The following is a 12,385-nucleotide window of genomic DNA, read 5'->3' as shown; positions in this document are numbered from 1 at the left end:
TTGGGGTTGTTGGGGGTTTTAGTTGTTGTTGTTGTTTTGTTTTGTGTTTATTTCTTCTAATACAATTCAAAAAGGAGATTTTGTCCAGATTGACATTCAACATAGCTCTGTGTCATCCAGCAATAACATTTATTCACCACTTATTAAGACCAATTTGTTTTAATTCTATTTGGTTTGGTATCCTGGTAGGAAGGACCAACACAATACAAATTGAATTTACTGAAAACAGATCACTAGCAAATTACTGTAATAATTGGGTCTATACATAGGAAAAAAGTCATAGGCCGTATCATTCATTAACATATTTATCCCATAAATATTTAAAGTTCCTACTCCTCTACCATCAAGAAGTTTAATCTATTGGAGATAGACAAGCTATCAAAGTTTTACAGATGAGAAGTAAATACCTATTCATAAGGTAATGTAGTAAGTATTACAAGATTCAAAACAGCATTATGGGAAGCATAGAGTGGAGAAACTAATTCTAGCTGAAGAATGAAGAAGCTCTTAGGTAAGAGGTAGTTTTACATTAGGCCATAAGAAACAGAAAGGAATTTGCTTTGTCAACCCAACAATAATTACACAGAGGTAGAAAAATTAGAAGCAAGCTCATGTAGTGGCAAGTGAACCAACCTAGATCAGTGCTTCTAGTCAGTACTTTTCAAAATCTAAGGTGCAAACAAATCAATACGGACTCGTGGTAACATACAGATTGATTCATCTGGCCTGGAAAGTGGGTTCTGAGACTGCATTGCTAACGAGCTCCCAGGTGATGCAACAGATTCATGGACTCAGCGGAGTAAGGCTGTAGAGGACAGAGTGGTGAGGTGGGAGAGCCACAAGCAGCCTGATCAAGCATCTTGAATGGCAAAATGTGACCATATGATCAGAACTGTGTGCTCTGGAAACATCGGTGTGCTTGTGAGCACGTGGGATAGACTAGAGGCAGAAGAGAAGAGACTGAGACTTTAAGAGACTATTTTAATGGTTCTCAGAGACTATTTTAATGGTTCTCAATCTCTTTAATGGTAACTGTATAACAACTCTGATGGTAGCAGTGGGAACAGAAGAAGGCATGGATTCTGGAGATACCAAGAAGATAAAACTGATGGGGACTTCTTAGATATGTTGGACACATGGAGAGTGAGTGAAAGGGATAAATAGAAAGTAACACTAAGCATTTTATCCTGGCTATCTAAGAAGTTGTCACATCATTAGCAGACAATTAAATGGAAACCATAACCAATGTGGGAAGAGAAGTATAAAAACCAGGGAATGGTAGAAGATAAGCTGATTTGGGAATTAAGTTGAAGAGACAAGTAGGACCATCTAATTAAGACTTTCCACTGCTCTTATAGTTAGATTTAGTGTAAGTTAAAATTCCACTTGTAACAGCCTCTTAATAGTGCAAAGGGACAGTCCAATTGCCACACCCTCCTCTCCTCCGGGACAGTTAGTCATCCAGCTTGTGCTCGAACATTTTTAGTGACAGAATTCATGACCATGCTGAGTAATCCTTTTCATTTTGGAACTTTCACTTAGAAAATTCTTCCATAAATTGACCTAAAACTTGTCTCCCCGTATTTTTGACCTAGCAATTCTAGTTTCACCCTTCAAAACTACAACCATCTAATCAACTTAAATCAAAATAACTCTTCATAAAGAATTAACCCAAGTCTTTTCCAAGCTAAACTACTTTTTGTTCTTCCCCAGCCTTTCTTCATAGGCCATGGTTGCCAAAACATATCATTGGTGAAACCCCTTTGTTTATTCTCCTTTACAATGGCAAATGTGTGGCAAGACTGTTGCTGGGCAGCCCTCCCCACTGCTCATGCTAGTGGAAAACAGTGTAGACGGATCCAAGCCCTCTTTCTGCTGAGCCCAGAGAAGATCTCACGCTCAACCTCAACACAGCATTCCAAAGAATGAATAACAAGGCACTGGCATCTGCAGATGAGATAACATCCCTTTGACATTTTCTGATATAAGCGATTCCCCTTTAAAATACAGAGAATGCGGGGCGACTCGGTGGCGCAGTCAGCTGGGCATCTGACTCTTGTTTTCAGCTCAGGTCATGGTCTAGGGGGTCGTGGGATTGACCCCGCATCGGGCTCTGTGCTCCCCTCTCCCTCTGCTTCTCCTGCTGATGTGCATGTGCTCTCTCTCTCTAAACTAAATAAGCACATCTTTAAAAAAAAATAAAATAAAGTACAGAGGATGGAATGAAATTTCGGAAGTGGCATGGACAAATCAGAGTACAGTACAATTAATACTCCATATGACCTTGAAAATATGGTGCTTGTTTAGATTCAGTATCACGTCATTTGTGTACATTGATCTTTCAGTCACTGAAAACCACTAGGAATGTTTGTACATAGAATGGTCCATACAAGGTCTCCCTAAACTTACTCTGAAATTTCCTTATATATTTAAATTCTATTGTTGACCATATATACTCACTCATAAGGAGATCTTGAGGATTTTAATCTTCTTTCTACTTCACTCGACCTCCTCCTCTGGCAGGAATATGAGAATACTTAACATATAACAGGGCAATGATGGTAGATGATGGAACTTCAGTAGGGTAAATGTCCTACTTTCCTTTGTTTTATGGGTTCCTCTTTTTTTAACCATCAAAATTTTAACACCCACTGAGGCAGGATCAGGATACAGACCGGGAAAGGAGAACACATGACCTGACTGCTGTAATCCTGCATTCTAGATTTTAAGTGAGTTGGACAATTGAGCATATACACACAAATATTCACATACATTTACGCTCGCACACTACACACACACTCAATACATACATAATCCATGCATGCACACACTGCACATATATGTAAGCACATATGTGTGTGCATATGTTGTGTACGATGCGTGTGTGTATTTTATATATTTCAGTGCGGATCACCAAGGAACTACTCATTCATTCAAGAATACTTCTTGAGTAACCATAAGTCAAGCCTGTAATGAAATAAAGATTTGTTTAGTCTTCTGCTCAAACTGATAGCCACTAGCCACAGGCGGCTACTTATATTTAAATGTAAATTAATTAAATACAATTAAAAGGTCAGCTCCTCCAATGTACTAGCCCCATTTCATGTGCTCACAAGCCACCTGTGGCTAGTGGCTGCTACTGTAGACAGGCAGATACAGAACATGTCCATTGTTGCACTTCTTTTTGGACAAGAGAATCCTATGGCTGTGTATAGCTGATCAACAGTCAAGAGTGTTTACTAAAGGCCAGGAACTATTCACAAGCTCTTTACATATAGTAACTCATTTCATTTTCATATTTATTATCTGCCCTCATTTTACAGATGAAGAATCTGAGGCATTGAGAGGTTAAGTAATTTGCCCAAGGAAACAAAGCTATCAAGCAGTGGAGCCAGGATTTCCAATACAGACATTTCTTACATATCAGCTCCGAACAGCAGAGTGTCCCACTGGACAAAGCACAGCCTGCACCGCCTTTTATCATCTAGCCCTGGAAGCTGCACGGTATCATTTCCACCAGACCTTATTGGTGAGGCAATCACAATCCCAGCCAGATTCAAGGAGGGGGCAGAGATCCCACCTCTAATTAGGAAGGTGGCAGGTCACTGTATAGAAGAGCCTATGGGATAGGAGATAGAGATGTGGTTATCTTTATCCAAAGCTACTTGCCACACTTTGGTACTATGTATCATGCTGGTTATTCTTTATTTCCACTCCCAACCTCCCAGCTCCCAGCATCTACTCTTGGGGTGGATGACATCACCTGAGCCACTTGCCCAGGGCAGGTCACAAGCAGGAGATCCAAGAGCAGCAGAAGAGGAGCTCAGGGAATATACTATTTCTTCCTTGCTTTGGCACCATGTTTCTGGCAGAGGTACACTTCTACAGACATCTCTCTGTATATACAGCTCCTGTGGAAGTGGCCCCTTCGCTACAGGTCCAGTTCTCACTGGATTCCAGCAACACCATATCTATTTCTCTTCCCATTAAACTCTGGGTACTAATGGCTTTTTTGCCTCTGCAAGTTTCTAAGTACCTCAGTATCCCTTGTGTGTTCCTGAACCCTGCCCCAAATCCTGTAAGTAGTTCTTGCATTAAACATTCTTCATTTAAGTCATCGGAGAGAATTCTGATTCTTAACAGGGCCATGACTGATACAGGCACACAATAGGAACTCAATAGAGACAGTTCAGGGAACAAATATGAAAAATTAATAACCAAACTTCCAAAATCTTCTACTAAGTATCTGATATAATTATTGAATACTACAATCATATCCCTCCACTATGTCGGGATTGACAGAGATCCAATATATAGGAGCTGGATGTCTCAACAACTATATTCTTCTTTCGAAAGTAACCTTTTTTGCAAATGAGTGATTCTTTCAAAAGCATTGTTCAAATAAACATGCTCATTGTTATATTTCTGATTTACCACAGAACTATTTTCTATTATTGTATTGTTATAAAACCAGATCACCTCTTTCTTTCCAAAGTGTTTATAAACAAAATACTAAATAGTTCCATAGGTTTGATAGCTTTGCTGGAGATTGAAATTTTGCCTGCCTATACCTTCCAGAACTTCTTTTTGCCCATTATATTAAAAAAAGATTTTTTTTTTTTTTTAGTTTTGGTGCACCATGCTCATCTCCTCAAACATGCCTAGCAGTGATGAGGATAATTATATCTGTAGATCCCCTGTTTATCTTAGATGATACAGATCTTATTTTATGGTCCTGAATACCTTTTAAAAAGACCAGTAACAATATCTATCATTTACCGAGTACCAGATAAGTACCCCACTGCTTTACTGTGACCTAGTTACCTTAGTTATGTTTCAGTTGCTCCTCCTTCTACACATTACAGTATTTAATAAAAATAAAGGCTAGTTATTTTAACATTTCCAAAAAAGAACTTTTTTTCTTTTTTTTTAACATAGAGAAACCAGACTCTTTTCTCTAAATTTTTTGCAAGCCACACGTCATTTTGGCCCAGTCCTAACACTATTCTTACACTAACGTTATAATTTTTATCCTTTTTCTTTTTTCTGTTTTTGAATCATTGGTCATGTTCCCCTACCTTCCAACATCTATATTTACTCTTTTAAGTCAATATCCTCTGCATTCCCTATGGTCTCTTGAGATTTGGTATCATTTTCCTCTCATTGGATTACCTGAAAACTCCGAAAAATACTGTTTTGTTTCCCATCTCTCCTGATTTATATTGCCATTTAGAGTCTCTGTCACATCTTCCACCTGGACTCCAAGACTGAATCATGTCTCTCTTTTTTCCAAATACTCAGCACAGTATCTTACACAAAAAGATTTAACATGTATTTGCCATGCGCTTGTAAGGTATTGTGGGAAGAAAAGAATTAATAATAAGCCAAAGATTCTACTCTTTAAAAAGTTTCTGGAGGAGATTATGATATATATTCACAAGTAATCTAAGGGAAGAAAGAATGACAAATGTAAGCTGAATATTAAAGTAGGAGATCTCAAAGTACTAAAGGGTAGCAATAGTATACTTTAGAAGTAATTGTTGAAAGTATCCCAGGGTAAACTGGTCAGTGGGAGAGGTCTACAGAGGAGCTGGCTAAAAAGGGAGTGGTAGAGAGAGCAGTCCAAATGGAGAGGACTTTCTTAAATCTGCTTGTCTAACTAACTGTGGTTAATGGTTGTAAAATTCAACTTATAAGCAGGCAGCTAACTTAAATTTTTTCCAAGTATTTTCAGACTCTAACCAACATTACATCTTTACCTTAATCTACGTGGCCAGTCTCTGTAAAAGTGGTTCTTAACATTTTTCTAAGGGTCCAACACATGTAGTTATAAAGCACTAACAGGTAGTGTGGATCCAGGTGTGTGGAGCTGAAGCTTACATCCTTTTAAAAAGAATCCAAACTTAACAAAACAAAATTAGATAGAAAAACAAATGTCAATTTAGAATGAGAAAAGAAATCTCAACAACTCTTCTCTGGAGACTTGGAGATCTGGATTCCTTTCTTCTGAGATAGCTTTAGGCAATTTACCAGAAATGCTTCTGGTTGCAATCTGTCATTCCCTGCCCACCTAGAACATCTAGAATTCCCAGTAACTCTCAACATTTCCAGAGGCCTAAGCACATAAACATCTGAAGCTTCAATTTCATTAGCTTCATCTTAGATCTGCCTCTGACAACAGGGGCTAATTAAAACAATGATTCTTAAGAGGGGACTGGGACACTTAGAATCTGGGGAAAGAGAAAGCACGGGACTAGGTTAAAACAATCCTGGTTGATATACAAGGGCCACTCCCAACCAACACTCTCCCTCCCCCAGGCTGGAAGTTTCACAATGCAGAGCCCTACACTAATATGCAAAGACTAATAGTATCTTAGAAGGCAATGTGAGGGATAGGCCAATTGTCCTCGATCTGAACATAAAGTATGTGTGGAATATAAAACAGCAGTGTTAATTTTTTACAAGCGAACATAAAATAATTCCACTGTTTTACAATTTAAACACATTGAAAGGTCAAATCACTTTCTCAAGAGCACAAAACTGTTACTCTGTCTGAACATCTAGAATCCGATTGTGCCTACCATTCCATTTAATCCTAAAGGGAGAAAGGAGCTTTCATATTCCTCTTTGGGGTCAGAGTATGCTTGTTCAGTTTGTAACTTCAGTTCGCTCTCCCAGAGTATGGCAGTGCTTAGGAAGGTCGCTTTCCCTAACACCTCAAGGTAACAGCTAACTACCGCACAGGCTTATTAATTAATACAGCAGCAACGTTAAGAAACTGGGTTGACATTTTAACAGCCCTGCAAGAAAGGTATTTTTCTTTTCCAAAAAGAAATTACAACCAGCCGTTGTACAGGCACCACAAGTCTACCACTCACCTGAGTCCATTTCTCTCCAACTCTACCGCAAGTTAGGAGGGCGCTTTCGTCCTGATTTTCCCCGGGGAAAGGAAAAACGAAAGCGGCTGGCGGTGGGTTGGGAGGCAGTAGCTCACTGAAAAATCCTCAACTCCGCAGCGGAGGAGCTTCCTGTTGGACACACAGGACCCGTTTGCTCCTCAAGAGGGGACTCCCTTGCCACCTAGTCTCACGGGCTTGAGGCTCACCTCCGGTGTCAGTCAGCCCAGTCTTAAACCCAGTCAGTACCACTAAATCAGGAATAATTTCTCTCGACTAGGGTGATCTCTCTCCCAGAGTTCTGGGCTGGCTGCGCCCGAAAAGAAGCGGCCAGGGCGGGGGCACTCTCGGGCCACCGCCTCCCGGGTTCGGAAACTGTCCGGAGGAGGCGTCCGCGTCAGACAAGAACCGAGAAAGAGAAAAAAGGGGGGAAAAAAATCACAACTTTGACGACTCCACAAAGCGACGGCCGTGCCGAATGGAGGGTCAAAGTGCAGAGGAGGGCGCGGCTGCGGTTCGCGGCCCGGCCGGGACGCAGCCCGGAGTGCGGCGAGCCGCCTGGCGGAGTTGGGCTGCCGGGGAGACCCCACCCACCTCCAGCTCGGAGCCTCCGCCGGGGTCGGGCGAGCGCACTGGGGGCGGCCGCCGCGCCACGGTGCCAACTCCTGGAGTTGACTTGGAACTTTCTCGGGACGCGCCGCCGCCGCCCTCACCTTACTGAACACCTCCAGGTCGTCCTCGTCCTCGTCCAGATCCAGCACCTCGGCCTGCAGCAGGGCAGAGGAGCCGCTGCTGCCCAGGAGGGGGGCGTCGACCCCCGGGCTCTCCCCCGTGGCGCCCCCAGCCGGGAGGCCGGAGGAGCGCGCCTGAGATGCCAGGCGCTCGCCCTCCATCCCGGCAGTGCGCGCCCGGCCCGCCGCCGCTGCCAGCCCGGCTCCCCCGAGCGTGCCCATTGGCTCCCGCGCATCCTGCACCTCCCGGGCCGGCCCCGCTCCAGCCCCTCGCCCGCTGCGCAGACGCGGAACTGCCGGGGCCAGCGCGGGGCCGGCTCGTCCCCACCTGGCCTGGGGCCTGCCGGAGACGCGGGAGTGGGGCTCGCGGGCCCTGGCTAGGGTGGGGAAAGGGCCGCTGTCGGCTGGAGGAAAGCCGAGCACGCGAAGGTACGAGGAGGGCGTCCCCGCAATGCCCTGGCTCGGGGACTGCCGAGCGTGGGTTTCCGCGGCGGCGGGGGGTCTGGGCATAAGCGACAGAGCGAACCGTCAACTTCGGGGGATCCACAACGAGGCTGGAAGGCAGCCGACCCATCCTGCCGAGAGAAAAAGCCAGTACTGTATTTCCTGTATTTTAAATGGTTGTCTTTCTTCTTGGTTGTGGTTTTGGAGTCCGTCTTTTACTAAGGCTAATGCAAAAATAAAAGACCTGAAAAGCTCCCTCTGTTTTTGTAATTGATTTTTGACCCAGTGACCGGACTGTGTGGTCATCTCACTGTCAAGCCAGGGAAGTTGGATTTAAAAACTCTTTCAGCCACTTTAAAATGTGCCTTTACTTCTGGAAGTCTTCCTGAAGTTAATGAGCAGGAACATTTCTAAGAGCCGAGGACAAAGAGCAGGACTGGACCTCGCCACCAAGAAATAATCTTCAATCTTTGCGCTGCCAATGCCAAGCTACAATTAGTTGTCACTGCTTAATATTAAAAAAAAAAAAATCTAAGTTCCAAAAAAGGAAAATTGAACACAAATTGATATATTTTGGGACTATCTTCATGTTTTATTATTTAACTCCCCTCAGTCCCAGCCAGCTCTTTTCTCCATCGGCCCTGGAAAGAATGTCTAATAAGTTTGCACATAGGCAGGGAGGAGGCTACCTCAGAGACTTGACTCCCTGCAAAATATTTAACCCAATGTTCAGAGTTCTTAACTTAATGAAATTGAAAGATAGATAGATAGATATAAAATATTTGGGGAAATAGAGCATTTCTCTACTTCTGATTAGAGGACATGGCCTTAATAATATGTTCCCTCTTAACCATTCAGATGTACCTCCCATTGCTTTCGGTTCACATATGCTCTTCCTAAGTCAGGCTGGTCAGCTGCCCTGTGAATATACAGTCTTCTTCCTACACTTTTTGGTTCCTGTATCCAGAATACCATCTCCTGCTCATCCTTCAGGAATTATCTATAGTCCCATCTCTTTCTGGAAGACTTTCCAAGTCAACACCTCCTGTTCCAAATTTAGCATTTAATTTTATGCCATCTTATAGATTGTATTTATTTCATGTAAATGCCTTATATTTCTTAGCAAACTTTAACATTTAAAGGTTAGTGTTCACATTATTTATTAATAAGCCACAGTGTCAGATATACTCACTTAAAAAGGCTCTGTGCTAATGTCTAAAAGGAATACAAGTTATTAAAAGTCTATTTTTTTTTCCTCTCTAAGCTCATTCTGGCTAGTGAGAGATTCAAGGGTTTCTAACTGCAACCTGAACCAGGAAATTCTTAAGGATACTGTGACTCACACAGTTGCCAGAAAGCATAGAGACAGGCTCAGAAAATGGGGCAGAACAAACCGGGACTACATAGCTTGGATCACAGCCAAAACCATGCCACAGAGCTAATGTGCAGACCTTGCAGCCGCCATTGCTGAACCCAGGATGCCGCTGACACTGATGTCACTGGACTCAGGGTGCTGTCACCAAGGGCCACATCACAGCAGCCTCTGAGAAGTACCTCTATTGGTGCCACAAAAATGCCCCACCGTCCTCTTTCTCAGTGTTAGTAGTTCTAGTTGCAAAACCCCGGAGGAAAGATCTACTTGACCCACCTGGCCAAATCCCACAGAGGTTTCTAAGGCAAAGAATTTTCTAAACATAGAAAGGCCATATTGATGCTGGTCAGAAGATTAAAAAAAAAAAAAATCCCTACCACTAGAATTCACTCCTTTGACTGCCTAACATTAATATCATGTTTCTTCACATACTGTCTCACCCTGACCTCCATTCCTGCTGTATAGTTCAGCTATGGCTCAAGCACTTGAGAATATAGTACTTAGCTCCCCAAAGGAAGAAAACCCAAACCTATTCATTACTGGGGCAGCTCCAAGTCTAATATGTCCATTCCTCCTGCAGTTCTACAATCCTGTTGATATTTTGCAACTTATGGACTAAATTTTTGAATTTAATTACCAAAATGCCAGGCCTGCTTATTCAATGGCATGAAAAATCCTAAACTGCCACATAACAGCCTAAGCTTACCATTAAGTGGGATCATCAGTGGGTTTTTTAATGGAAGAATTCTTATTTGGATACCAAAGCCTATAAACCAGCATGGCTCAAAATTTTAAGTACAGGTGTAATATTAAGAGGAGGCCTACCCAGTCCTGTCCCTTGGTTTCTGGACTCTTTTTCTGATTATAGGAGAAATAGTATATATTAAATTTTGTTTCTGAGAACGTACAACTTGTCAAAAACCTTCCTCTCTCTCACCCTTTCCAGTTGGGATCTCCTGAGACCATAACTGAGTCTTTAATGTTACATTCAGCCATCCATAAAGTTAGCTGTTTCTGGTAATGGGGTTCATGATACGACAGGTCACCCCTTGGGTATTGCCCAATGGCTTTGTTTCTTTTGCTGGAAGATGATTTAATTGATTAGGGAAAAAAATGTTATGTGTAAAATCTGATGGGAAAGCAACCAGTCAGTGAGTTCATGGATGATCATGTTGGGAGAAACTGAGCAGGAAAAGCAAACCCAATATATCTTTGCCATTAAGGACAAATCATGGCATCCTCCAGATGGGTATCAGGGGTGGACCAGAAGTAGCTGCTGCTGTGGCGAGATGAACACTTAGCCGTGGAAGTAGCCAGTTGTCCTTTAGTGTGTGGGAAATCCATGCTGTTAAGCTGGTGCATAGCATACATCATTCCCACCATCATGGCCATAGAAAAAGCATAGGAGTGCCTGGCAAAACAATAGTATTAGCATCCACAGAACAAGAATTCTTATCAAACATACTATTTGATCATGTAAATTCATCAAATGGAGTTTTGGGAAAACATTGCCATGGGCTACAAATAGGCTTTTATTCTGGGACCATTCCAAGAGGCCACATACATTTTCTCAAACCTCCTTGACTTCTGGATCCCACCTTGTTCCTTCTAAGTCCCACCCAACAACCCTTCAGCCCGTGTCCTTGGAGCAATATAGAATCTTCATCCCAGCCTCTCTCCTTTGAAGCCTAGTGGACATTGTTATATACCATGGGGAGGATTTCTCTATTCCATCGTCCTTTTTCACAGCAGTACACCGATTCCAGAATATGATAAAGAACCATCTGCAACCCAGATCTGAAATTTTTACCCCTTAGTTAACTGTTCAAATGGAGTTCCCTGTGAGATCCTAACAGTATGCCTGTTGGTAGCAAGAGCCAAATGCTCATGCAATGTATGCTTTTAGGACTATTTTTATATATACCATTTCCACATGAGTATGGTTGGCTGAGGGCTTATCTAATTTTATGGTTTTTTGTTAGTATATTGTTAATAATTATTTTGTTAATAATTTCATGATGAGCTGCTCAGGTCACATAGTCACATGATGTCCCACGCTTAGGTATTTAGTATTTGTTAAAACCCCATAGCAAGCTAAGGGCTGGTTTCCTAAATGAAAAAAGAGGACATGTTTTGCCTTAAAACTTGATGTTTTTTATTCTCTTTCAGAACTTGTCACAGATTCCAGAGAGCATCCTGTTTCTACAGGCTCATCAATAATATTGTCAATAGTAGCTAATTGGTACCTCCTTTGAGTCTGACAATGTTATTAGTACATTATGTATGTTTACTCATTTAATTCTCAAAAACACCTTATGAGAGGTGCTATTATTAACATCCCCATTTTATAGATGAGGAAACTGATGAACAGAGAGGTTTAGTAACTTATCCAAGGTAAGTAGTAAGTGGCAAATAATCTACAGCTCACTGAAAGACAGTGTTATGTATGTTGCCTAAAAAAAGTTTAAAAGAGGAATTATAAGGATATTTTGGGATTCTTGGTTCTTGAGAGAATGAGACTAAACATTTCAGCTGACGCTCTGCGTGCCCCCAGGGTGGGTTGATAGGATTGGCCTCTATAATCTAAAAGTTTGAATTAAAGAATAATGGAAGTGAAAATTTGTAAAATATGCACTCAATAACAAAACTTTTCTCCATCAGCCTGGGCTCTGTGTGAGAAAGATATCTACTCCCCCCTCAAATCCTAACCATAGTTCAGGAAGTCACACTTCAAAAAATTCCAAGTGTCCCTGGGTTAATGGTATATACCTGGAACCTCTGGCACAACCAAACACAAAATCTCTCTTCAAGACACTTCTGACAGAGTTTCTACAGATAAAACTCTACTGTAGATGAGATCAGTGTTAATCCATGAGATTAAAAATGTTCAAGGAAACCACCTACCATGTACCAGAATCACTATATAAAGCTATTAAAAGGAT

At 42.0% G+C, this 12,385-nt stretch overlaps 1 protein-coding gene across 2 annotated transcripts in view; it reads right to left on the bottom strand.

Annotated features, from left to right (window-relative positions):
* The window catches only part of SNX7 (sorting nexin 7), a 98,136-nt gene extending 90,344 nt beyond the window's left edge, over positions 1–7,792 (bottom strand). For both annotated transcript variants that reach the window (XM_021690098.1, XM_044914077.1), the window contains exon 1: positions 7,610–7,792. In XM_021690098.1, the coding sequence (XP_021545773.1) occupies positions 7,610–7,789 (180 nt within the window). In that variant the 5' untranslated portion in view covers positions 7,790–7,792. The remainder of the gene's footprint in view (positions 1–7,609) is intronic.
* Positions 7,793–12,385: the final 4,593 nt, after the last annotated feature.

This window comes from Neomonachus schauinslandi, chromosome 4, assembly GCF_002201575.2.
Source record: "Neomonachus schauinslandi chromosome 4, ASM220157v2, whole genome shotgun sequence".
Classification (NCBI taxonomy): domain Eukaryota; kingdom Metazoa; phylum Chordata; class Mammalia; order Carnivora; family Phocidae; genus Neomonachus; species Neomonachus schauinslandi.
This window is presented reverse-complemented; position numbering and strand designations above follow the sequence as displayed.